The sequence below is a fragment of the Syngnathus floridae genome, chromosome 1 (genome assembly GCF_059516105.1).
Source record: "Syngnathus floridae isolate MCC-2025c chromosome 1, RoL_Sflo_1.0, whole genome shotgun sequence".
In the NCBI taxonomy this organism is placed as follows: domain Eukaryota; kingdom Metazoa; phylum Chordata; class Actinopteri; order Syngnathiformes; family Syngnathidae; genus Syngnathus; species Syngnathus floridae.
This window is the reverse complement of record NC_142413.1, coordinates 5,899,414-5,925,765: the sequence shown is the minus strand read 5'-3', so window position 1 is coordinate 5,925,765 and position 26,352 is coordinate 5,899,414. Positions and strand designations below refer to the sequence as shown.

The 26,352-nt window shown below is 48.7% G+C and overlaps 2 protein-coding genes and 2 long non-coding RNA genes across 14 annotated transcripts; 1 reads left to right on the top strand and 3 right to left on the bottom strand.

Moving 5' to 3' along the window:
* Window positions 1-2,628: 2,628 nt before the first annotated feature.
* clcn5b (Cl-/H+ antiporter 5b) lies at window positions 2,629-9,398 on the bottom strand. Of its 6 annotated transcripts, none has more exons than XM_088374236.1 (16): window positions 9,266-9,398; window positions 8,331-8,503; window positions 8,140-8,239; window positions 7,858-8,045; window positions 7,570-7,692; window positions 7,273-7,479; window positions 7,053-7,133; window positions 6,746-6,980; window positions 6,496-6,671; window positions 6,290-6,430; window positions 6,011-6,197; window positions 5,148-5,290; window positions 4,930-5,079; window positions 4,673-4,778; window positions 4,380-4,596; window positions 2,629-3,906 (listed from the first exon to the last, which is right to left on the bottom strand). In XM_088374236.1, exons 2-16 carry the CDS (start codon window positions 8,460-8,462, stop codon window positions 3,819-3,821), a joined length of 2,274 nt encoding a protein of 757 aa, XP_088230362.1. In that variant the 5' UTR covers window positions 8,463-8,503; window positions 9,266-9,398; the 3' UTR covers window positions 2,629-3,818. The 6 variants fall into 6 exon arrangements, with proteins under 6 accessions (XP_088230362.1, XP_088230385.1, XP_088230377.1 ...); XM_088374259.1 differs by having other exon boundaries at window positions 8,331-8,506; window positions 9,266-9,364; XM_088374251.1 differs by lacking the exon at window positions 9,266-9,398 and adding an exon at window positions 9,004-9,197 and having other exon boundaries at window positions 8,331-8,506.
* Window positions 9,399-10,296: 898 nt separating this feature from the next.
* On the bottom strand, window positions 10,297-15,046 carry LOC148403681 (uncharacterized). Its single transcript, XR_015858164.1, has 3 exons — window positions 14,522-15,046; window positions 11,857-11,911; window positions 10,297-11,626 (listed from the first exon to the last, which is right to left on the bottom strand). It is a non-coding gene; the product is annotated as an uncharacterized LOC148403681 (long non-coding RNA).
* A 460-nt stretch (window positions 15,047-15,506) lies between these two features.
* znf219 (zinc finger protein 219) lies at window positions 15,507-26,160 on the bottom strand. Of its 5 annotated transcripts, none has more exons than XM_088374166.1 (6): window positions 25,834-26,160; window positions 25,640-25,743; window positions 20,755-20,826; window positions 18,659-20,675; window positions 18,433-18,585; window positions 15,507-17,949 (listed from the first exon to the last, which is right to left on the bottom strand). In XM_088374166.1, the coding sequence occupies exons 4-6, from the start codon at window positions 20,670-20,672 to the stop codon at window positions 16,970-16,972; spliced, it is 3,147 nt and encodes a 1,048-aa protein (XP_088230292.1). In that variant the 5' UTR covers window positions 20,673-20,675; window positions 20,755-20,826; window positions 25,640-25,743; window positions 25,834-26,160; the 3' UTR covers window positions 15,507-16,969. The 5 variants fall into 5 exon arrangements, with proteins under 5 accessions (XP_088230292.1, XP_088230301.1, XP_088230319.1 ...); XM_088374175.1 differs by having other exon boundaries at window positions 25,643-25,743; XM_088374193.1 differs by lacking the exons at window positions 25,640-25,743; window positions 25,834-26,160 and adding an exon at window positions 24,307-24,448 and having other exon boundaries at window positions 15,507-17,230; window positions 17,293-17,949.
* LOC148403680 (uncharacterized) lies at window positions 18,328-22,958 on the top strand. 2 transcript variants are annotated; one of them, XR_015858166.1, is made up of 3 exons: window positions 18,328-18,995; window positions 21,400-21,543; window positions 21,765-22,958. It is a non-coding gene; the product is annotated as an uncharacterized LOC148403680 (long non-coding RNA). The 2 variants fall into 2 exon arrangements; XR_015858165.1 differs by having other exon boundaries at window positions 21,400-21,532; window positions 21,765-22,957.
* Window positions 26,161-26,352: the final 192 nt, after the last annotated feature.

Sequence of the window (26,352 nt, the reverse complement as noted above, 5' to 3'; positions counted from 1 at the left end):
TTGCGTGAGACTTGATCAGGTCATGACTTGACCCCACTCGAGCCGCTCAATTCGGAGGACCGTCGTCCCGCTTGAGTTTGAAGTGCAGCTCGCGGCACGAGCCACAAGCAGCGCGACGCGCGGCTCTCGGCCGTCAAGCTCCCGCCGTTTGACGACCCGTTGAAGACGAAGCAAGCGTGGCGGTCGCCACACGAGGCGCTGATGTAAGAGGGCCGACGTCCACGGACATCCAAACAATGATTGACGTGTCGAAATGAGGTCGAGAATCTTGCTCGGCGTTCACAAAAGGCCGAGTGTGATCGTTGAACCTTCGCCACCCATCCTGCGCCCGCTTACCTCCGAGCAGGCACTATCTGAAGCCGCCGTCTCACTTTCTCACACACGTCGTCATTTATCAACAACGGCCGGCGCTGCCAGGTTATTTTTATTAGCCGCTTTGCACTGTTTTCCTTCAAGCAAATCAGGAAATGACTTCTCAAACGCGTGCGTGTCTACCCACGCGGATCCCCAAACATCCTGAGGAGACGAAGCGGGGCCAGGCAAGAACTGCGGGCTGAAAGCCACACAACAATACTTTGGTTGCGGCCCTACTGGCCCGACTACCGGCCATTGCAAAAGCGGTGGGAGTCGCGCTATCGTCATGCTATCGCAATCCCTGGCAGGGCACCTCAAACAATGCAATAAAGCCTCAAGCATTACTGAGGGCTTGATAAGGTCTTTGAAAAGGCTTCCCCCCTCCACACGAAGTCACAAAAGGCTTAGTCGCAGGAAGCCGGAGCCAAATGCGCCTGGGAATGCCCACGCACGCCCAAAAGTCTTGGAAACCTGAAATGCAGTCTGGTAGCAAACTGCCCCTCAAGTAAGTTGCTCCCCTGAAAGTACAGTGCTAAACAAGAAGCCAGAAGTCGAGCTTTCCTTCTACCTCAGTGGAGTGACGACTGTGTTCACGATAGCACTCCATAACATTTTTTGCATATTTAACAAGATGAAAAAGACCTGCGAATAATCAAGACAAACGCTTGGAGTGGACATCTCGACATGTTTCGGCGACAAAGGTCAACGGCGTCATTTTGCTTTACGTGAGCGACTGAGGCTGTGGGAAAACACCTCGGGTGAAGCCAAGCCGGCACACGCAACACCGCACAGCCGCTCGGGTTGCATTCAACACACAAGCACGCGTTTGCAAATATGCACGCATGCGTCACGTGTGGGTGATGTGACACTTTGGGGTGTAGGGTGACACCTTGAACTGGCGTTGGCGCAGCCAAATGCTTTGAGCCACTTGTAAGGCTTGCCAGACAATGGCGGCGGCCATGGGAACCCAGGACTGGCTCACTTCATTGTGCAACAGCCCCCCCCCCCTTCCAAGTGAAAGTGCAAGGTGACGGGATGGGGCCGGAGGGGAGGCGCAGAACGCGTGTGAGAGCAAGTCAGGTGGGTAACTCGAGCCCCATGTGAAGTGTCAGCCGGCGCGGGAATACAAGCCGGCCGTCGAGACGCCGCACACATTCCGCACACCCCCTCCCTGCCTCCCGCTGCAAATACCTTCTAGCGGAGACCGTTCAAATCAAGTGCACAAGTGGATGTTGTCTCTCGACAGCTATTTTGGCTCAGACATCTTGAGCAAAGTGCGCAGACCTTCCTTGTTAGGTTGAGGCCTCCAGATGTTTCAGTTTGTGTCCAACAGTATTATACAAATGATCACAAGACCATTGCCCCACAGCGGCCAGCAAATACGTATTTCAGCAAATTCGAGCCTCACGCTGCAGTTGAGGCATGTAGAGTATTGGGGATTTCTGGACCTTTTTTGCAGAAGAATGGCCTGGTGGAATCCCAGGTGACGTCAAAGAGTGTTCCATTGGATGTGTCGTTTACAGTCCACAAAAGGGGCGCTCTCCCGCCAACGGTTGGGGGCCCCCAATTTCTCGTAGCATCGTGCTCGAGCCATCCGGGATCACAGCGCTTGGCTTAGTGCACAATTTGGGGATCAGGCGGACAGATCAGAGCACACTGATGGAATACTTGTGTTGCTCTTTGTGTAGTTCCACACGTGGGAGTTAGGTGGTACCATTGGGGCATCGCAACCAAGTGCAGATCTTGTCAGGGGAGTCAACGCCCATTGTCAACTTCTGGGTTCCCTCCCCAAGACCCAAAGAAACAAAAACTTGTCTGCCCTTCATTCTCTGGCCTGTTGCCAACAACATGGAGCTAATTCTGTCAGCATAAAAGCATCACTTATGCCTGCCAAGCCTTGCATGAATGATTCAAATGATGATAAACTTTAGATTTAGTTTGTTTTGGCTTTGATTTGGATTTGTCATCTATCATGTTTTAACATTTCACTGAATCCCACCAGGTAGTTGAATTATACAAGTAGGATTAAAGATGGCCATGGAAGAAAGTGTGCACAAAATTGAGGGATTTTTTGAAAGGATATATTTCAAGTTACACTTTGATACCAATATTTCCTGCTTTTATTACAACTCAAATATATGAACAGTATTTTTTTTTCAAAAAAAAAAGAAAAAAATCAGAAGAGGCAATTATGAAGCAATGTATTTTCAAGTATCTTATTTAAAATTTTAATATTGACCAAATATTTATGGACAAAAAAAGGTAGTGCCAAAAAATGTTTTAAGTTCATTTATTGAGATGGGGGATTCTATATAGTTCCCAGACTGCATGACACCAGCCAGCCCTTTCTAGACCTTTGGCCTTAGCGTGACCTTTACAACTTAAACAAAAAATACCATACAAATACATTTACTTATTCCAAAATTAAGTCAAGAATATCATTTTGCTTTTCCTTGTCCTATCAGCTAATGTATGGAAACATGTACGTTACCCGAAAAACAGTTGTGTTGCAGTAACACACACACATGAACATATTTTCTGCATTTCAGACTTGCATTGACATTTGTTTACCACCGTTTGTTCTTTAATCCAGTTTATTTCTCTCCGCTAACTCACATAGCGATTAACTTTAGTGTGCAATATGTACAGTACATACGAGTGGCAAAAGATCTTATAAAGAATTAGTCATTTTGAAGTTACTAAAAGTTGAAGGACATTACTAAAAACATGGGGGGAAGTTTACGCTTACCTCGACTGTGAGTGACTGAGTATCTCTGTGCCTTTTCCGCCATTTTGTAATCGCGCGGTACACTTGCTCTGATAACTGCCAATAACGAGACCACTTATTCCCACATCGTTGGCTTATTCTAACACAGAGTACTCTGTATGCTCTTATCCAGGGCACTACTGACACCTGCTGGCCATTACGCCTCATTACAATCATTCACAAGGTTGATATTTTGTGAACCGCGTTAGACATCAAATGAAGTCAGAAAAATAATTTTGTAGGGTGAACTGTTGAACATATTCGACATGATTTCTGTTCATTATTTGTTCCCTCGACTCGGTCTTTCTCACACTGAAGGCATCGGCAGCTTGGGGGGAGGAGGGAGGGGCAATCCATCAGGCCCGACTCGGAGCACTCTGTTTGGCCTCGTCCGACAGGCACAGGGCAGGCACAAAGATTCGCAAACATTATCTGCTCTGACGTCCTGCATTCTTCTATCGGCTTACAAATCCTCTGCGGGCTGGATGAGGAGGCGGAAGCTGCGCACTCCTTCGCACGGAAGGATGACAACAACAACAAAAAATGGAGCAGATGTAAAATATTCCAGAGGCCCTGCCTGCTTCCACGTGACATTTCCTTTTTGTTCAGGTGCCAGACTTCCAAACGGATCACGTTGTTGTCACTTTTGTGTGAGGTGAAAAAAAAAAAAAAAAAGAGTAGTACTGGATCCAAGCATTCACTTGAGATGGGAGTTGGGGTCTCTGTTGGCTACCTGCATCATGTATTTGATGGTATCCTTTTTGGTGACAATGCCCAGAAGCTTCCTAAGCCACACAAACAGGAGACAAAGGACAAGCTGAATGAGGCCAGACCACACAACACAGGAGGTCATGAAACAGCAAGTCAAGTGTGACGGGCAACTTGTAACAACACGAACCACGCCGACTCAAAACGCTAAACTGCTTCAGGGGGAGCTATGACGACAATTAGAGCTTCAACTTCCGCACCTCGCGTGGATCAGATCATTTCTATGACTGACTCCAGAAAATAAACAAGAGAAATGAAATATACACAACTCGCATTCCATAACTGTCAATGGAATTTGCAACATAAAAATACTCATACGCAAAAAGAATCATGTTGGTCGAGAGCCAAAACAGAGCAAAAGTACACAAGCCATCTTCAATGTTGCATTCTTTTTTCACAACATGCAAGCCTGATGGCACTGAACTCTCGGATTGGCCAAGTACGTGAGAATGTGAGCAGTCAGGTTTTACCATATTGGGGGTTCTCTTACCTGTTGCGGGTGACCAAGCATTGTCGCAAGCCCAGTTTGCGGAAGATGTCAACAGTGATGCTCATGGGCGTGCGGTCAGAGATGGTGAAGGGGCTAAGGTCCAAGATGTCCCGGAGGAGGATATAAGGGGGGGCTTCGGGAGGCTGGGTGGGGACGTGCTGTCTAAAAAGCACCTGGGATGCGCTGACCACACCCTTCTGCCACTGACGAGCATTATCTGGATGGAAGCGAGAGAGCACCAAGTGACTTCATTTCTAGCCAAAGTGGACACCTGGACATGCGCGCACACATACCTATGGCTATGAGGAGATCGCTTCGGAGCACGAATCCCACCAACCTCTTGGACTGCCGGGAGACGACCACCGGAAAGCCGCTGAAACATGTGCTCGTCACTAGCGCCTACCCACCGACAAAGTCATTCAAGGTCAACGCAATATCAATAATTAAGTACATTCAATATAAAATAAATGACACTTTATATTCCAGCTGAGCAAGCGTCCGGTACTTTAAGACTAGCTTCAAGTCTGTCTCTGTCTGCGTGAGTGCATACCTCCACCTGGCCCAGCGTCATGCCGTCCTGCGTGAGCACAACCAGGTCGGGGTCCGACTTTGTGGGCCTCATCACGTCCTTGGCCATGCTGCTGTGCTCAAGGTCCACTTTGGGCTCCAGGAACGGGTAACCTCTGAGGCGGATGAGCGCCTGATGAGAACACGGGCAAACTCGGACTTGCAGCTTGAACGTCACGCACGCACGCACGCACGCCTCACCTCGTCGATTCCCACCCGTCCAAATATGTCGGCTACGCATTTGCTGGTCAAGGCGGCGGCCATGAGCGGGATGACGTGCTCCCGTTTTCCCGTCAGCTCAAACATGATCACCACCAGGGACACGGTCACACGCGTGACGCCACCTGCGAATACGAAGGTGCGTCTTAGAAGGGACCTTTGACCTTGCGGGATAATTACAGAAGTGAAGGAGACAAAATATTGAGGCTTCCACAGCAAATCCACCTTGTGTGCAGAAAAAAAACAAATGTTGCAAAAGAGCAAAAGCAAGGAAAAACACTATGTACAGTATTAAAGAATGAAAAACAGCAACGAGCATAAAAAAACAAAAAAATCTGCCAGACTGCGGAACAGCAAAAAACAAACTGGAATGTTCATGTCTGGAAATCAGTAAGCTGTCGAGCAACATAAGCAAAGCAACAAAATCTCACATATTGCTGAAAACTTGAAATTTGAAAAACTATTTTTTTCTACATTTAAAATTCATTTGTGAAGTGCGATATCTTGTGACCATTTGTATTATTAAATGACTGAAAATAAAAAGAGTTATAGCTTATAATTTTTTGTTACATTTTTTATTTTGAACACTCCCAAAGAGCCTGCATTCTCTCTCTAATTTTTCTACTTTTTCTTGTACAAAAGTTCATCTCGCATTCAAAGCCAAGGCATGTAAGCACACGAGACAAAGCAGCGCCCTCTAGTGGCTGAAACCTGTATCCGGTCTGACTTGGAGTTTCGAAACACCGACCGAGGTTGAAGTGTCAACAAGTGTCAAGGCCCATAAATGGACTTGCTCATCCCTTTTCCAGTCCTTACAACCGTTAAGATCAGGCAGGTTGTCTTACCGAGGCAGGCGGTGGCGCCCACTACAGCATAGAGGGCCGGGGCAATGCATTCGGAGCGAGGCGAGCACCAGCCTCGGAAGAGCAACCAGTCGTGATGGTAGTAGGCCAGCTGCTTCATGGCCACGCCCAGCAGCCGTCCCGCAATGGCCCCCACCGCCATGCTTGGAATGAACACGCCCGAAGGAACCTTACAGCGCACACACAAACGTGACCATGAATTCACATTTTGTTGGAGGAAAAAAAAATGCATGTGGGTGCGCGCCTGTGTGCGCAGAAGACCTTGATGCCAAACGTGCCGATGGTGGTGATCATTTTGAAGAGCAAGGCCAGAGCCAGCTGCCACGAAGCCATGCGTAGACCTTCTTCAGCTGGCCATTGTGCCACATCTTTGCCTGTGCCGCTTTGGGACGTGTTGGTGGGCTGATGGGCGTACGCAAGCACTGAATCAGCCAGCCGCAGCAAAGGCAGGCACAGAGCACGCCAACCTGTTGGTGTCCGCAGAGCTGCGAGGAATTGAACAGCGAGCAATCATCGAAGAGTTTGGAAATGAGCTCCTCTCCGCTCATCCTGGTGTAGACGTTTGGGAAGGCCAACAAGGCGGTCAGCGCCGTCACCAACAGGACCTCTATCACCGGGTAACGGCCCAGACGGGTCGAATTATCTGCGGGGGACGGACACGGGCACGTGCTTAGCAACTCTCTCGCACGTACACCAGCTCTCTCTGGAAGCTCTCACGTGTGCGGCACCACGCAAGGTTGGCTTTGATGAAGAGCGCCCCCCACAGGCCTCCAAATACGCCCAAGAGGATGAAGGGCACCAGCTCTACAGGGTGCCAGCCAGCGTGGAAGTTCACATTGAACGGACCGTGGTGGCCGCTGACGGATGGGTTGATGGAGTGCAGCGTGAAGACGGCCACCAGGGCGGCGAAAAACGAACGGCACAAAGTTTTCAGGGAGAAGTAGTAAGTCACCTGCAACAAGCAACCGACATATTTAGCACGGGGGCACACCTCGCTTGTTCAGAAGGCACCGGTGAGGCTCACGTCCTCCAAGCTGAACAGGGCGCCACCGATCGGAGCTTCGAATGCCACCGACAAGCCCACGGCCACGGCTGCAGACAGCGCCTGCAAAAAAAACGGTTAGTTTGCAAACAATGACCATGAAATAGTTGCCGTGAAACAAAAGAAGTTGAATAAATTGATGGATGATTTGGCCGAGGCCCAATTTATGGCTAGCGCTATGTCCAAGTATCATTTTTGACACCTCTCTCCGCTTGGCCTCGTTCAGGCGGAATTTGGTGAAGTAGTGACAAAGGATGTTGGCGCAGCAGCAAGCCACATGGATCAGCGGCCCTTCCTTGCCCAGGCTGAGCCCAGATGACACAGCCAACACCAGCGCCATCGTCTTTATGATCAGCGTGCCCTTGCCCAAATAGCCTCGGACACGGAAACCGCTCAGGATGGTTTTAATCTGGAAGACCAAAGTCACATTAAAGCAGACAGGAAAAAAAACAGCCACAGGTGAGCGTTTCGACAAAAGTGAGACCAAGAGTCGACTCACCTCAGGGATTCCGGAGCCCCTTGCGTACGGAGCAAAAGCCCGGACTAGCACCACGGCCAGGAAGGCAAAGAGAAGAGCCCAGAACATGTACATCAGGTAGTCCACGGTGTAGGCAAATGCACCCTGACACACACATGCACAAACACACAAGATTTTTGGCTTGAATTACAAAACTCTGAAACTGCAGGCTCGTCTGTCTGTGCCCCCCCTCCCTCGTTCTCGTTGTGTCGGCACATTTATGACTGAGGGTAAGCATTGTTTGTCTCATTTGCAGAGATGCTCCATTACCTGGGATGTCCCAGTGATAAGCAGAGACCAGCTCTGCCACTTTGGACAGCGCTCACGCTCCAGAAAGGTGTTCTGGCGAGAGGTGGCACAGCAGTGTCCATGGTTGGACCAGAAGCTCGTCAAACACACGCCGTCCTTCATGTCCGACAGCCAGCGGGTCATAAAGTCGATGCCAGCTGCCACTGCGCCTGCCAAGGCCAAAACAAACAAAAAAAGCATTTTGGTCTACACTGACGTGAATGTGATGTGAACTTGATGGAGGTAACGACCACGCGTACGAACCTGACATAAGGCCTACCAGAAGCATGAGCAGCCATCCCGAGAAGGCGTAGCTGATGCTGAGCAACAAAGCTGACAGCGACTCCTTCCTTTTGTTGCTAATCTAAACAAACACACAAACAAAACAAGAGCCACAAAGTCAGCCACCAAGTCAACAAAGCACCTACAAGACGAAAAAATAGGGCAGATGGTACTTTTTGATGCCTGTCGCGACCCTTGCTCTTCTCCCGGATCCAGTCGATGGTGTTGAAGTCCTCGAAGCTACCCAACCCCAGCAGCGGGTCCTCCTTGGGGTCTGCCGGCTTCCCCACACCACCGCCGTTCATGGATCCACCGGCGCCGCCACCGTGCTCTTCTGTGGAAACTCCTGCTGGAGCCATGGAGGGCGATAATAATGATCATTGTGCTTACGTTCTTTGTCTTCAGTTAACTTTGCTATGGAAGGCTGATTGTCCTCACCAATCAGACAATTCAGTGCACAAGTAGAACTGTGTCACAACAAGTTAAGTTTTCAAGTTGATGGAAAAATTGAGCCTTGGTGGCTGAGTACTGACGTGTTCAGGTTCATCCTTCATATCTATGTCAACTGTCCTCAAATTGCATGTGGACATCTCTACTTATGTCCACTTTCAGATATTCGATGTGGGCATGAGTAGATACGTGAAAATACATTTTGGTGACGACTGATGACGGGTTTTGAACATGAAAGGACGTTAAACTTGTTGACATTGAACGTTCTCGTCTAACTCTCATGTGCCAACAACAACAACAACAACAAAAGATGTGGGTTCCCTTCAACTGTCGAAGTGATCGCTTTTAATATGTTTGCCTCTTCCACTAACAGCACAAAACCAAAATAGCGTCTACCTCCTTGTTGTCCCTAAAGAAGTGGCCGATCCACCTGCTCGCTACTTGAGGTTGCCACGAAAAGAGTGGAAAAAAACGATGAAAATGTTTTCATGGTGTTGTTTGCCTTGCTTGTGGTTGTAAAAGGTCACCAACTTGAAGTCGTTTTGCTGTTTTCCCCAGAGTACCACCGTGAACCATTAAGCTACGTACGAGACGTATATCGCGCTACAATAACCTCAAGTATTGACGTATATGTATTTGTTTGAAAAATACTACTCACGTCATTCTGCGAAATAATCGTTTGCCTGGAGTCTGCTTTGAAAGAAGATCATCTGCTTGCATCGCGATATGAGAATCAGGTCTTCTTTTTCTTCTTTGTTTTGTTTTGTTTTGTTTTACGGCGGGGCAACAGCTTCAAGATACATTACCGCCATCTACTGTGTTGGAGTGTAAGAATAAGCTGGATGTCGATGAAGCGCGCGCGCGGCGCCATCTTCTGGGCCAACGGGGCGATGTATTGCGGGCCATTTCACTCGTCACACAACAAACAGATTGAGATGAGTGGATGTAACGTTTTTGCATGCACTTTTCTATCAAATTGATGGACCTTTTTTCCTTTTTGCAGACAGGTGGGGTTTTTGGATCGAACTTTCTTGCGTGCACTTTTCAAAAAATTGACTTTTATTTTTTTTGCTAAAAGACAGGTGGGATTTTTGTATCAAACGTTCTTGCATGCACTTTTCTGCCAAAAGACCGGTGGGATTTTTGTATCAAACGTTCTTGCGTGCACTTTTCAAAAAAATTGACTTTTTAAAGACAGGTGGGGTTTTTGCATTAAACCTTCTTGCATGCACTTTTCCCCAAAAATTACTTTTTAAAGACAGGTGGGATTTTTGTATCAAACTTTCTTGCATGCCCTTTTCCAAAAAGTTTAGACTTTTCCACGAGTCTGCGTGGTGTATACGCTGCGCACCACGACCACGGCCAGGTAAAACCTTGCCTAGGGCACTAAATTGCTCAGGCCTGCCACTGGTTATCGGCACCTCCTCCAATTAGGTCGAGTGCAGCAGCCGGATACAGCCTTGGTCAACATTCTCATCAAATAAATTTGGACAGTAGAAACTATCAATGTGTGTTTTTCAAACGAATAGAGCATCCGCCCCTTCTGGTAATGCTTTTCCTCTTGACGGGTCACCTCCCAGGTGAGCTTGGCGGTGATGAGAACGGAGCCAGCTCCCCTGGAAGAGGATCATTCTGGTATACTTTGACTTCCTTCTGAGCAAACGCACAAAAGGCAGACAGCAACACGACTGGAATGCCAAATGCAGCAGATTTTATTGAGTGCACAAAAAGAAAAGTGTTGTGGACGTCACATGCCTCCAGAATAGGAATAATACACAAAGCATTTCAACAAATAAAAACAGCAGTCATGTGAAGAAACACTGTAGAGGACATCCATCGTTAGCTTGGCTGTGTTTGGAATCGCATGCTCACGTGCTAATGCGCTAAGTTTGACCTTCCATGTGTGCAAACAAACTACGGCAGCGACTTTTTGCGGGGACAAATTCAATTGTCAATTCAATTATCATCTCGATTCGTCTAACATAATCTTGCCCTAATTGCATTTGTCCTCTTTAAACTCATTTGAATCTTTTTCCGGGGATTGTCATACGCGGCGATTTCAAGCACAGCCCGAAACACTTAGTGATCCAAATTCAGACTTAAATGTTCGCCGATACAAAGAACAACAAAGAAACCGAGTAGAGCAACAAGGAAGGGTGTGTCGAATAGAACAACTAAAGGGTACCCGAGGAGGAAAAAGGAGGAAATGGTGCCTGGCTGTCTGGAAATAGAAACGAGGTTACATTCCAATAATAATGGACTAATTAGGCTCTTTTTAGCAGTTAGCGAAGCGTCGCAAGGTGGCACCGTGTGCTTGGAATCTAGGCCGACTTTTGTCCTGGTTTGTCCCTGTCGATGTCCTGAAGGTGACGAGCTAACGGACGAACGTTCAAGCTGGCAGGCGCCAAAGTAACACAATGCCGGCGTGAGGAGTTCAAGTTACCAAAGTTAAGAGGCTGACGTCAGTGCTAGTGACACCTCGGATCTAATGACCGGGGAAAGATTCAAATACATTGGGCTGCACTTTCCATGTCCGTCCCGTCTGAGACACAAGGGACAACTGTCACCTCTGTCAACTTGGTCGTCGTGAAACCGGACGCCGACCGAGTGTGCTTATCTTTTGTCGTCTGTGTTTGCTTTTGTGCGTTCTGAGCCGCGGCCATCTCCGGGATGTGCTCCTGAGTTGCATTTTTTTTTTTTTTTTGTACCCGGGTGCCTCCGCTCAATCTCATGCAAAAAAAAACCCCTCTGATACTTTGCAAATAATAGCAAAAAACCCTCAACAGTTAAATAATAACCCCACCCACCCTAAAATTTCTGTACATCCATTTTGTTGTTTTTTTGTTTGTTTTTCGTTTGATATTTTTAGTCTCCCATTGTGGCAGTCTCTATTTCTTTTTCTTCTGGAAACGCCTGAACTGGTTTTGGATGGCCAGCGCCGCCTTCTCCGTTTCCGGCGCCTCCAGGTCAATGTCAACCTCCTCCTCCTGCTCCTGAGGCTTCGCTCCCGAGGCCTTCTCTGCATGGGGAGCGACCAGAAAGAGGAGCTCACTTAAATTTGTCCAAATCAAACACAATCTTTTCTCAATTAGCCATGTCCTTACAAATCCTGATGACAGTTGTCCTTCTCTAAAAAAAAAAATCAAACATATTTGTCGACTACAAACAGTAACCCACACTTTCACAGCCACAGCACAAAAGCCAAGGTGTCGAAGATGTTCTGGCAGAAATGTGGTTGTGTTTACGCACCTTTGTTGTCGTCCGCAGCTGCCTGGCCGCTGTTGGCCGACTTTGGAGACGTCAACTAGAGGAAGAGGAAGGGGGGGGGAACATGTTAGCGTAAATGTTCATCAAATGGTGTGGTATCAGGAACTCTGGAATCCTGCCAGCGTGTGGCCGAGAGGAGATGGCATGATGCAAGCGGAAGACAAGTGTGTTTTGATGATGCCTGAAGGATGCTATTTTTCACTCCCTGAATTCCAAGCAATCACTCGATACGTCTCAAATTGAACTAACACCGGAGATGACCGATCAGACTCTGAGGAGCTCATCCGTTGCCTTGTCTCATCCACCTGATCCCATTTCAGTAGTTAGTGTTTGGTTTGACATTACACCCACAGATGCTTTACAAACAGTGGCGGCGCTAAGGGAGAGGCAGTGGGGGCACTGCCCCCCCCCCCCAATATACATGTGCCAAGCCATATAATTGACATTTGGGTATTTTCTGTTTTTTATGGAATTTTTTTTTTTTAGGGGGGGGGATATAAAAACAATTTGTTGAACAACCAAAGTCAGGATCAGGGAGGCTGTCGGTGGCACTGAGCCTGAGAGACAAAGACAGATTGCAGCATTTAACGAGAAGCCCCCGGGGGCGGACGGCTGACGGCGAGAGAATGACACATATGGAGCATGAGGAGAAGAAATGCGGAAAGATTGGAACAAACGCGGCGTATTGAAGGAGAAGTGGGCCAGCGTGAATGGGAGCCAGATGGATGCACAAGCAACAAACACCCCCCAGCCCCCCCAGTGTGCTTGTCTTCTTGGAATGAGGCGCATGTGATATGCAGTGATGCTTCTTGTGATTCCTCCGCAGTGGGAATACAAACCAGGAATATAGCTCTTATGTAATCCTACAATACCTCCATTTTGTCCTCCTAATGTTACCTTGAGAGCTTTTTGCCTTGATTTGGTCGTACAAGTCGCGCTCCCAACCACTGCGTTTCGGTGGTTCCTTGCAAGAATGGCGATTCAATTCCCAAACGCCGATGGTGGTGGCGCAGCGGTGTGCGGCATTGTGCTCTTAGGGCAATAGTAAAGATAGAACAAAGCTCTCGTGGGTAGAAATAGTAAGGGGCACTTAGCCAGCATTCGACTCGTCGCTCTTTCTATTGAAGATGTCAAAGTAGGGCCATTAAAAATAGTGCCTTAATGGCTTTATGTAAGACACGTGGGTCTGAAATGGTCCTGAAGGGAAAAAGCGGCTGGAGAAGCTTATGTTCTGCTATGAATGTTTGATGGAAAACACACACACACACACACACACACACACACAAATATAGAGGAGAGAAAGCAGCAGGAAGTCCCTCTAGTGTATTTTTAAACACGTCAAAGCATTCAATGTCCACATTGCTCACATTGAGGACCATCATGTAAGCTGCGACCATAAAGATTAATATTGTGCTAGAGGCCGGTAGGTCTGTGTGTGTGTGTGTGTGTGTGTGTGTGCGTGTGTGCGTGCGTGCCCGAGCATGTATGAGTCAAAGTAAGTGCGCGAAGTGTGAGAGCGCGAGGAGAGGAAAATCCAGCAAACAGCTGTCACACAGCGGAAGCGCTGCAAACAGGAATTCTACCATTACATAAGGGCTCTCCTGCATCCTCCCAAAAAGTGCCAAAACTCTTTGCGGGGGTGAACATGCCACCCATGCCAACGGATCTCTCAAGCTGATGCCAACGAGAACACAGTCAGAATGTGAGTGTGTATTTATTTGTGCTGAATAGAAGCCGGTAAGAAGAGTGAAAAGGAAGCGGCTTTTAGCCCGAGGAGACGAGCTGTCAAACCAAGTCGTGCACGGCTTCTGATGTCAAGTATGCACCATGCAGGAAAAAAACAACAGCTAAGCGAACAAACTTCAATTTGACCATATCAGCAGAAGACATACTGACCAAAATCAGATATGACAAACAGACATGAACAAATTACCATTCATCCATTTTTCTTTTCTTATTTCTCTGCTAACCTGTCACACAGGTACAATGGCCATCAAAGCTAGTTTGAAAACTTGTTTGATGCTGCCGGATGGAGCAAGCTTGGGTTAGCTTTGCGCTAATCAGAAAATAAAACGATATTAGCAGAAAATTTAAAAAAAATAATAATAATACGCAGTTCAAGAAATGGATCTATGTTAGGACCAGTCCAGTATATAGCCAGAGCTCATAGAGAATAAAATAAGACATTTTAATCTAAATCCAACACAAACAAATCAGGCAGGGCGCCACCAGCTGCCAATACATTTACTGCTGTGTTGAATTTGTTTTGTTTTTCAGGTTAAAGCCCTCCTGCAAATAAATAAATAAATTAATTAATAACGCAAGGTTATCAATGAGCACTTGGTGACAACAAACACAATTCACACTGCCTTTTAAATGTTCTTCGAGATGGTGATTAAAAGTGCAAGTGTTGGTAAACTTTTGAAAATAAAACGAAAGTAAACGTGTTTGGCAAATGAGCTGGTTGAGTTTGAGCGCGTTTGCATTTTGTGCAGCAGGCCTCCGCAGTGCAACAACACTGCGACAAAAGCACAAGAAGAAGAAGAAGAAGAAGAAAGCTGGAGAGTTGACGCCGCACCTTGAGATCGAGGAAGACTCGGGAGAGGAAGAGGAAGAGCTTGTGGTGCATGATGAAGATGAAGCTTACCTCGCTCATGGTGCAAAACTGCAGCGCTTCTGGACGATGAAGAAGACGATGAGGAAGGCGAGTTGCTGCCGCCGCTAAAGTCAGCAAGAAGAGAAATAACAACGAGAAGCGGGGAGGAAGAAGAAAGAAAAGAACGAGAAGAAAGGGAGAGAGCAGAAGACTGCGACTGCTGCTGCTACTGCCGCTGCCGCTGCTGCTGCTGCTGCTGCTGCTGCTGCTGCTGCTGCTGCTGCTGCTGCTGCTGGAGCCGGCGGATGCTGCGAGAGCGAGTGAGGCTGCAGCTAACTGAGGAGGAGGGGGAGGAGGTGGATGCTCGCTCGCTCGCTCGCTCTCCTCGCTCGCTCTCCTCGCTTGCCCCCCACCCCTTCAACAGGAAGACTAATGGAGCGTCAGAAGGAGGTTGAGTCCGGAGCTGTCGATCAACTGCTGCGTGCTTTTGGTTGATTGTCCGTGTGCCGCTGCTGTTGCTGCTTCTTTGCCTCAAAAGCTCCAAAGTTCCTCGGTGTGAGCTGACAGCCGAGTGCACTAGAGGGCGCAATTCCGTCACCAACAGATCACCATCGAAGCATCCAAATTTAGACTTTACACAGATATGCAGATAAAACGGTTTTGTGCGTGTAATGTTTTTGGGTGGAGGGAGTTGCGTTAATTACCGGCTCCGTGTTTTTGTTTTTATCTGCCTCATTTGTTTGTCAAATGAAAATGAATTTTCTCTTGCGTTTTCTCTTTTTGTTACTGCTGCAGACACCTGTTGAAACGCGTGGACCATTCCAAGCAACGTCAGCGCATCCGCCATATTGGAAATGGCTCTTTTCAAAGTAAATGCAAATACGCGCGAGATTACCAAGAGTTTTTTTCTCAAGCAAACGACATGATGTCACTCAAGTACACATCTAATGTACAACTTTTTTTTTTTTTTTTTTAGTATCCCCGAATGGCTGTTCTGCTGTACAACTTGAGAGTGGTGAAGAAAAACACGTTCAAGCACGTCATCTATTTGTTTATTTATTTTTTGTTGATGTTGATGATATTAGTCACAACTAGAATATGTTAGCTGACTCGGCCCTCGCTGCAATGGCAGTCAACTACTCGAGAGCTCAAACCCTGCGCTGCCTTGTGACACCGGTTGATTAACAGGCGGTAGATAAGGTGCAAATATTCCAGATGACCAATTGCAGATTGGATTGCGGGAGGCTTGATTATTATTATTTATTTTTTTTTGCCAATTCAGTGCCGGGCACATCACCATACATTCAAAGCGAGCTCTTCTCTACACCAAGCCGATGATCGGATTGCCGGGCTCTTTTGAGTCAGGAGGAGCGGTTACTCGGGTTTGTGCTCTCACTCTTTAAAAAAAAAAAAAAAAAATACACAGTACCAGTGACACCTCTAAACTAGCTATCTGAACAACATTCAACAAGACTTTTCTTTTCAAACACAAGAGCATGTTTCAAACATGTCAAACACACACATGGAAGTCCAAGAAAGGCTTCTGGACCACAAATGGACGGATGGGCAGGGAAAGAAAATGATTGGTCGCCGTCTAGTTTTAGTGTCTCGTTGGACAGATTTGGACCAGATTCAATCCAGCCATTGGACTTGACCCTACGTGCTTGCGATAGGGTCTGGTCTCAGTGCTTCCTAATACCGTCTTACACTACCCGCAGTCACTGTTCTTCATAAAGTAGAGAAGTTAAGTACGGTTGAATGATGACATTATTGACGAATGAACTCATCATCACGTCCCAAGTCATTTAACTCTCAAGTGAGTCGTCTTTTAATTAAGGTCATGTCAAGTTAGAAGTCAGTCCACTCCTGTCCGGTCCAAGTCACATCGACTCGAGTCTCCGCTTTGGCGCAAAGGACAGACAGAACGAAGCCGGTTGTACAAAAACAGACCAGGAAGTGCTTGAAACAGAAGGCACGGTGGAAATGACGCTCATTAGGAGCGTCCAGTCGGAAATCGGCCGTACAATCCCGCGGAAACACACAGCTCGGACCGGGAGCTGATCCGTCGCGAATAATAATATAAAAAAAAAAACGTTTGATCGACAAAAAGAAGAACAAGTTGCACAGTGCTGCGTAAGGACATTCAGTTCACAAACACCAAGTTCATTTTCCCACCAAACAAACACTATTAAAAAGCTTTTTTTTCTCTCTTGTGGTAAAAGCTACACTTTCTACTGGGACATCTTTGCTTTTGTTAGTCTTTTCATCATTGCCTTTGCACATTCTTATTTTCAGCTTTTCTTAATTCACAAAAAATACCGGAAGCGCGGACATACCCACCTCCAGTCTGAAAGCGTCGATGACCAGAATATTCCTCCCCCGAAGTCTGGATGTGACCACTCTCACTGGAATGCTTTTCTTGAGCTCACAAATGTGTTTTGGGAAAGAAAAAAAAAAAAATCTGGAAAATGTGCGGTTGTTTTAACGTCCACCTTTGTTTTAATCGGCGAGGACATTCCCTTCGTGTTGGTCCTCCGGGCAGCTGCTGCCCTCCTCTTCGTCCTCCTGCTCTTCATCATCATCACCGCCCGACTCGCTTTGGAGAGCCCGCCCGACACACAAAGGCCAGTTGGACTCCGTTTTTTCACCACGATGGTCCAGAGGGAGCCCATTGGGGGTCCAGTTCTGGATTGAGGAGCCTTCCTGGGCTCTCGCTTGGGACTCGTCGGTGTGTCCCCAAATCCCGAGGGATCCGGCGCCCTTCGGAACCGCGTACTCGTCGTCAAAGGCGGACAAAGAGCTGATTTTGCGTCGGGACTTACTAGTGTGGTTGACCTGGAGGTGCATGGTCATGAGCTCAGCAGAGGATGTTCGAAATGGACAGTCCAAACACTGCTTCAGTTTGGTCCCTTCTCCTCCAGCCGCTCCTCCTTCTTCTTCTTCCAGCCCTTCGAGGCCCGGCGTGGGACGGCGGGACAGATCGAGAGGTTCAAAGGTGCCCGACTGATTCTGGGCGGCCGACGCTGGTTTGTCGGAGGCCACCACCACCCGGTTGGTGGTAAGGGGCTTACGGCGGGAAACCTTGAGGACTTTTGGAGGAGGAGATGCCCTGATCCACGCTCCTTCCATTCCACCAGGGTAAAAGGCCCCCATTGCCCCTGATAGGTAGTGGTACTGGGTCTCTGGGTCGAGGGCTCCTTGACTGGGACGATGCTCCTGCTGCTGTGGTAGTCCAAGGAGCCAAGATTGCTGGGCGGGCCCCGAGGACGGACCGTCCGACTGAGCTTTAGGATCAGTTTGCGCTCGACGTCGCTTGACGGAAGTTAGACCGTTGATGGCGGCAACAATTTTTCCCACGGAGGAAGTGGCGGAACCTGGAGAGTTGCGTTGCTCCCTGTGGTGTCGCTGAAGGTGGTATTTGAGCGAGCCGGACTGGGTGCCGGCGTAGTCGCAGTGGGGGCACTTGTAAGGTCTCTCACCTTGACAAAACAAAATGAGCCTTGGTCACGGAAAATTGCATTGTAGTAACACAATGGTAAGGCAGAGGGCAGTGTTACATCATCGATTGAAATCAAAGTTCCAGATGTGTGATCAACTGGAATTCTTGAAATATGACCCGTCAGCTGGTGGTTACCATTGATGGATAGTACGTAAATGAGCTCAGAATCATTGTTTTGGGAATCTCAGCTACATTTGACATCATTTGGATGGATAAACAATTGAAAAAATTAGCTGGAAAATAAATCAAGTCTTAATAATAAATCCATTTCATTTTGAACAATGTTCCAATTATTTTCCATTTCCAATTTCGCAGACCACCTGCAATACCGCCAAGGACCACTAGAGGGCTACGGACCACCGGTTGACAATGCCTGTCGTAAACAATTTCCCAAGCAGATCCGCTGAGTCATGCTGACAGTGTAGCTTTGATTAAGATAAAGTCAACAGCAGAAGCTTCCTACCTGTGTGGACTCTTAGATGCACTTTGAGGTGATGGGATGAGCGGAAGGCTTTACCACAGTAGGGACAATCCTTGATCCCTCGACTGCGGACGCGCTCCCTGCTAGTGGGAAGCGAAGCCACAACGGACAGCGCCGCCATGGTCCCGTTTTCTCCTATGAAAGCAGCACAAGCAAACGTGAGGAAGGCGGTGAATGCAGTGAGCAAAAAAAAAAAGTAGAGGCTGACCTTTGAAGCCAGGCATGACAGAGGGAAAGCTTGCCACGGCTGCATGTTGCACTTTGGATTCCGGCCTTAGGTCACCTTGGCTTCCTCTCGCTTGGCTGGAGCTGCAAGTTGCGTCCGTGTCACCTGCAGCGCCTTCTTCCTGGGTCTTGGGAGCGTGAACACGAGCGTGAACGAGCGCCTGCTGAAGGCTGTGGAAGAGCTTTCCGCAGTCGGGGCATTCCCACGAACCCTCCGCTCCGTCGAAAGCTCCTCCGGAAGCTCTTTTGGGAATCGAAGCGTCAGCGTAGGCTCTGAGCCGATCACTCTCTCCTCCTAATGTCCTGGTTAGACGAGTATGGTGAGTCCTGTCTTTCTCTCGCTTCTGCTGCTGCTGCTGCTGCTGCTGCTGCTGCTGCTGCTGCTGCTGCTGCTGCTGCTGCTGTTGCTGCGCCACAGCGAGGCTTCGAGCCACCAGCTCCCACCAAGGGGTTTGCTCGCCTCCTTCAGTGGTGCATCTGGGCTCCATCCTCTCTCTTCCCATTTCCCCTCCTTCCGAGCTCACGCCGCCACTGTTGTTTCCCCTCTCAGCCACCTGGGCCACGGCTTGGAGTCTCTCCGTGCAACTGGCCCCGCCGCTGTCACCGGGGAGGCCCAGGTAGCCCAGGATTGCCGACTTGCCGGAAGTCGTCCGCATCCTGCTCGCAGTCTCCTTTTCCGCTCTCCCTTGCTCTGCTCTGCCAGAACCCTGGTGAGCCAGAAGAAGGCTGGAATAGAGGGCGTTTAGGGACAGGTGACCCAAAGAGCTTTTGGCCTGTGGGTCGGCGTCGCTGCTTCCCAAACTGGCTTTGAGACCGAGCTTGTTGAGGTGCACTTTCATGTGGTTTTTGAGGAACCAGGGCTCCTTGAAGCCCCGCCCGCACACCTGGCACTTGTGGTCCAAGGAGTCCTTGTGCTTTCGCATGTGTCCCTTAAGGAACCACGATTGAGTGAAACGCTGTCCGCAAGTATCACAACGGAATGCCGGCAACGAGGACGCTCCAGCTACTTTGGCAGGCAACGAATTCTGGGGAGCTTCTGAGGTTGCACTGACCAGGTTGGAATTAGAAAAGGCGCGAGGCAAAGCGGGCCCCTCTGGTGAGGGGTGGCACTCCTGCAGATGGGATGCCAGGGAGCCTTCCTGGTTGGCAGAGAAAGGACAAAGCGTGCATTTGTACGGGTTGTGCAGAATGCGGACGTGGCGGGCCAATTCGGAAGCCGTGCGAAACTTTCCTTTGCAGGCATGGCAACGGAATGTCGGTGGGGCAGGAGCGGACACCGTCCAAGGAGCGAGGTCTTGGTTTAGCGGAGGGCTCAACCTCGCGCTGTTCTGGACGGATTCTGTACTTTTGAGCTCATCCTCTTCGTCCTCCTCTGGGAGCGCGCGTGTAAGATTCCCGCTCAGCGAGAATCTTCCGTGCTTCTGAATCCGCTCTTTTTTGTTCTGTTGGACGATGAGGTTCTGTTTGAGAGGCGCTGAGGAGAGAGCGCTCCGATAATGCGATGAGGCCTGGCGGTGTCGGTCCAGACTGTGGGCTCTGGCGTGAAGGGACAAAATGCTTTGGAATCGGAATCTCTTCCCGCAGACGTGACAGGAGAACCGCAGCGACGGTCCTGTTGCTGTCCTGGTGAACGCGTCCTTCTGGAAGAGCTGCAAATCCAGCTCATCATTGCAGCTTCCGCTGGGTCCAGAAGAGAGCGCGAACTCCAGAGCTCCAAAGCCAAGAGGAGGTGCCGAGGGCGTGGCCGGCGGGGAAGAGTCCAAAGTCGGACTACGTCTCGCTCCCGGGAAAAGAGCCACGGCCGGGGTGGGGGACGGAAGAGCATCGCCGTTCTGTTGCTCATCTGCTTGGTCCTCGTGGTCCTCCTCAGCCGGGGGCGACGCAGAGAGAGGGGTGCACGGTGCTGCCTCCAGACCATGAGGGGATGCTTCCGGGCTTTTGGCTTGGGGCAGAGGCTCAGGGGAGCAGGGCAACAAAAACTCTGACGGGGAATCCATCCTCTGCTTGGACCACATGCAAGCACACATATTAGCAACCCAAAAGACCACTGCGGTGCTCGGCGGCACTGATGAAACCTACCTGGAACGTGTGCGGCGTTATGCCATTCTCCAGGGTCTCGGCCGGCAGGGGTGCAACTCCTCCTTCAATCCCCTGCCAAAAAGCAGAAGACAATGCGTATTAAAACTCCTAAGCTGAAAAGCAAGCTTCTCACTCAAGTTAACACAATAACGCTCATGTCACATCACTTACATGATGAAAATGTACATAAACAGCATTTGTGCAGATAAGAGCAGGTGTTTCTTTGTTCTTCTGTCACTTAACTTACAAGCGATGGAATTTTTCTTTTTTATCATGCCCAATGGCAATAAAATTATTGAATCTAATCTGACATATCTTTCTTCTTCAGTGTGTGTGTGTAAGCACGGGTGTGTGTGTGTGTAACAGGTGTGCACTTGTTACACACACATACACTTTAGCCTGTACTTGTGTGTGTACGTGCATGTGTGTGATTATCTGTTCGGACACCAGCTCCGGACAGGAAGGGCGGTATTTGGACTTCCCAACACGCCCTTCCTGTGTGCACACATGAACATATACACTCGCAGATGCACACAGACACACACACACACACACACACACACACACACAATATTTGGGAAAAGTGGCTGCGGTGGTTGCAAATGAAAGCTGCACACTCGATCGTTCATTTGTTGGATTGCTCAGATCCGTCATGGCCAAGATGGAGGTGTGCCACGACACACAAGGTCGCGACGTGTGACGTATGTGTGGATGGCGAGCAGCCGGATGACTTTCCAGCTCGGCTATGAGTCACAGTGATGTCGCCCGCCGCTCACAGGTTACTCCATGGTGATTGTTCTTTCTCTCCTGTCTGTCTTTTCTCGCCCTGACTGTTTCCTCCCATCCCCCTCTCTTCTCCTCTCTCATGTCTCTCTCTTGGTCCCTCCCTCCCTCCCTTCGTCAGTCGGTCCATTATTCACTAATTTTCTTTCATTCTCTGCCCCCCTGCCCTGGCCCCCCTTGCCCCCCCCCCCCCCCCCACCACCACCACCACCACTCTCATCCTGCAGTGCTGTGAGTTGGCGCCATGCCAGAGAATGCTGATATCAGCTGGTAGACTGGAAGCTGCCAACATGGCGAAGTGCAAAGAAGCCAAGGCACAAGAGAAAGAAAACACGCGGCGCTTTTACAAAAAGAACATCAACCCAAACCTGCTGTGTGTGTGTGCGCGCGCGCGTGCATGTACGTGCACGCCCGCGTGTGTGTGCGTACGCATGAGTGTAAGCTAAATGTATCTGCAGCTTTTTCATAAGCCCCGGCTGGGCTTTGTTCTGCCATGACGGATCCTGTCACTACGGTGCCGCCGGGCCAACATGGTGCCAAGCGGCGGCCGTGGAGGTGGAAGGAAAGCCCCCAGAACCGTCAGAAACGGATCAGCGCAAAATGGCAGAACCTAAAATAATGAAATGCCTCACATCCTCAGAACGTCAGCTCGGGAGATTTATTTCTCAAATGGGAATTTAGTTAGTCCGTTTGAAAACGGAGTGACTTTTTATTCGTACTTCAGTCCAATCAGTGCTCATCACAGTGTGAGCACTTTTGTGCCAGCACTGGGGCGCCACCTTAAGAGATTCTACAAAAAATCCGAATCACTCCTCCACTTTTGCACAAGTGGTAAACAGTGAGCAACAACTGGACCTATGAGGAACCTATCAGTCATGAAGACGATGGTCCGAAGGACGCCGATTTTAATGAGAACATTCAATCCGCAAATGGCTGCGCTCAGTCACACAATTTGACTACCTCCACTAAAAGCTTGTGTCCGCCTCCAGGGGGCGCCAATACAATATGATGTCATCGTGTAAATATCCAGAGTTGATCCGCAAGTGCAGGTTAGCGCACGTCTGGCTCAGCGCTTCCGTACGCTGTAGCGGAATTCTAAAAATGCTTCGGAAAGGTGCTGAGACGACATCAGTGTACGTTACTCCTCACTAACCAAGTCAAAATTCTTAAGGTTGCTCCGAGCAAGAGTCGACCGATGACGACTTGCGCATAAGCGAACGATATGTGACAAAACAAGAACTTACGGGCTTCACATTGGACGACACCATAGTAGCCAATAAATTAGGACATAAGCAATCAAATGTGAACTTATTCCCTTAAAAAATAAATAAATAAATAAATAAATAAAACTAGCGGACCATACACTTTGCACACTTTTCATTTAGTTGGTGACAAGCTGATTGAAAGGAATGCGTCAAAACAAGCACGCTAGGAGACTGACACCAGCAAAACTTGCTAAACGCTTTCTGGTGATGTCACTTCGGAAAGGCAAATAGAAATTTATTTTCAACAGTTCTGTCCTTTCGCAAAAGTAGCGCGGTGACCTCATGACCTTTTCTACAAATGTTAAGGAAGGGTGCAAGAAAGTTTTAGATTAGACTTTTTCCCCTTGCATCTACGCCACTATTTTCTGCTGTTGGTTATTTTCTGAAAGATTTTTTCAGGCCTCTGATTGGCCACCATGACGTCCACTTGTTGCTTTGGAACTCAAGTAGTAGAACATCTACGAGGGCACCGCTTAGTGAGGGGACTTCAAATGTTACAATACCGACAGGCCATGCCAGGAATCACAGACGCACATACACACTCAAGGAGCCACCTGGACAGCGTGCACAAAGACGTCCGTGTCATCTTCAACAAGAGCATACGCACACACCTGAGCATGAACTCTCTGCTAAATCCCGAAACAAAAATTAATAAAAGCAAAGAGTCGAGAACGAGGACAGAAGTCACGTGACTAGAACTTTGCAGAGGAACTTCCTCCTGATTTGCGTTAAAACACGTTAAAACATTTTCACGAAAGAAGACAAATCGTTTACAAAGTGGCAAAGTAAAGCGAACCGAGAAGTGAACTGAAGTCATGTGAGACGCCGGCTCCATTTTGCTCCCCAAATGTTCGAGGGCAGCACAAGGAGGAGGAGAAGGAACGGGTTAGGAGGAGGAGGCAGGAGGAGGAATCGCGGATCACTTGTAAAAAAAATCTCCACAAGCGAACGAAACGAATTCAAGTTCCATGCGGACCAGTCAGCACACTTCTTATTTTTCTCCTTACGTGCAACGTCCGGAACAATCGGATTATGCATGTGCGTGTTTGCGCGCGCCCTCCCTGCCTCCGCAACAAAAGACTGATTGCCGCAAATCTGCGTGAATGCTCGCAATTTAAGCGCCGCATGTAATTTGAGCTCCGGTGACTTGGGTTTCGATTCCCTCGCGCAACTTGCTCAAAGTTAGCGAAGACAAGAACGGGAGAAAGTCCCATATGTGACTTGTGTGTCACGCGTGTCGCGCTCACAAACATGACGCACGCGCACGCGCGCGCACATTTGCAGAGGTGCGCGCGCGAGGCTCCACGCATGAAAAGTGCTTTTGAGCACAAAGCCACGAGCTGACAATAAGCTGCAAGAAAACGCGTTCCGGGAGCAAAGTGCACGTCGAGGTAAGTCGGCGCGCACACATGTACACGCACGCGCGCACATACGTGCTCACACGCACATCCATGCACATTTGTCGGGCGGGCAGGCGGCAGCAACGGAAAGCGTTCGTACTTACGCGTGAGCTGGCTCGCAGATTAATGACGCGACACGTCATGATTACGTTCGGCTTGAATTAAATACATTACGACTTGGGGAAAAAAATGGAAATCAGGCTTGTGTACAAGCATACGGCGGCTCCCCCTCCCTCCCTCCCTTTCTCTCTCTCTCTTTCTCTCTCCCCCCTCCTTCCCTCAATTCTTCGGGGTGGAGGGCTCCGTGTAGGTTGGAAATGTTAATTATGATCTCAGCACGGGCTCCATTTTACAACAGCTCATCGCGCCGTCCCAAATATGGCAGCTGACACGCAGGAGGAACAAGAACAAGAAAAAAGCGTTTCAGTTGTCACACGGATGGAGGGTAGCCACAACAACTTCTTTCAAGATGACAATTCAAGACTGAGGTCAAAGTGGCAAGCCGGAATATCGGCTGGTGTGGAAACAAAATGAGCCTTTTTCCCAAGTCACACTTGTCTTTCTGTCTTTTGTTTGGCGGCAAAGCTAAACTGTGTCCTACTCCGTTGGCTTCTGTGGGAAAGGCAACACCGTCTGAAAGACGGATTGGCCCACTTATTCTTCTTTTCTTCAGCAAGCCTGTCAAATGTCCTTTACTTGTTCCAAGCTCAAGATCACGCTACTGTAGTCAGTGGCATCGAGTGGCAAGTGTGCTCCCACTGAAATAACAATCAAACATGTTTGCATTTGTAAATACCTTGACTTTATCTAAAGATAACTTTTGATCTTTTTAGGTGCTTTGTTCAAGTTTTTGGACAAAACAACAGCAGCGGTTTTTTTTTTTTTTTTGGTTGTTTCTTGAGTTCATTGGCACGCTTGGGCCTTCTTGAACCGTCAATGTTAGAAAGGGGCCTACAATATCACACATTGTTTGCAACCTTGCATCTTGGTGACCGATCAGACACGTCAATGACTATCAGACAAGGCTCCAAAATTCACCTAGAAGGTGGCCGTTTTGTCTTAAAGCAGCCATTTTGGGTCAATTCCAGGGCTTGGACTTTGACAAATTCCAATTGGGTATTGATGCAAATGAGCCCCAATCTGGAGCAGGTCGGCTTGACAACAACACGTTGACATAGAAAGCTTTCAAACGCCAGTGGTTAGCCTTGCTAGCTAGCTTCTGCTAGCCCCGTCGCCTCTCGTCTAAGGACAGAAACGTATTACGTGTTGAAAATAAACTAACCATGTTGATTCTTCTACTTTGACTCCATTTTCGTTGACAAAAAAAATATTTGCCATGAAAAGTAGGCACACTGGTCTCTTTCTGTTGGTGTGTTTTTTTTTGTTTTTAAATTCTGATCCCATTCCCAATACACAAGCTTGACTTTGCTTCCTTACCACCTTTGAAAGTGGACACCTGCGTTCCTAAAGAGTCCAAAAGCGCTGCGTGCCTGCACTGTCCTCCGATGGTCCAAGTGAGGGTCCAAACTCCTTCCCCGCCCCTACACACACACACACACACACAAACACACACAAGTGTGAAGAAGACAAGAGGAAGCGTCGACAGACTGATGAAGGTGCCGAGTACTTGCCTGGAGTTGACGAGCTGCGGCGGCCTTCGGGTTTGATGCTCACCACACATTTGCTGAGATTCCAAATGTCTGTGCTGACACTCGACATATCTGCTGGATGAGCCATTGTGTGCCGCATTTGTGTCAGCAGTCATGCCAGTCTACAGGAGCACACATGTGTACATTTGCCATTGTGCGTGTGTGAGTGTGTGTGTGTGTGTGTGTGTGTACAATAATGGCATGAGCTGCCGCCGCCGCCGCCTGTGATGCTTTGATTGTTTGCTCCGCCGCAGCAGAAATGCACCAATTAATATGCAGAGAGAGCGTGAGACACACACACAAATAAGAAAAACAGCCATGAGGGAGCGGGATGGGGGCGAGGGTGGGTGATGGAGGGAGAGAGAAAGAAAGAAAGAAGAGAGAGCGAGAGAGGGGCAGGCGAGATGGCAGACAAGAGGGAGGGGGTATGAAATGAAAGATAGGGAGACGGGTGAGGTAGCAGTACATGTTTGAGTGGGGAGGAGGTGGGGTGAGAAAGTG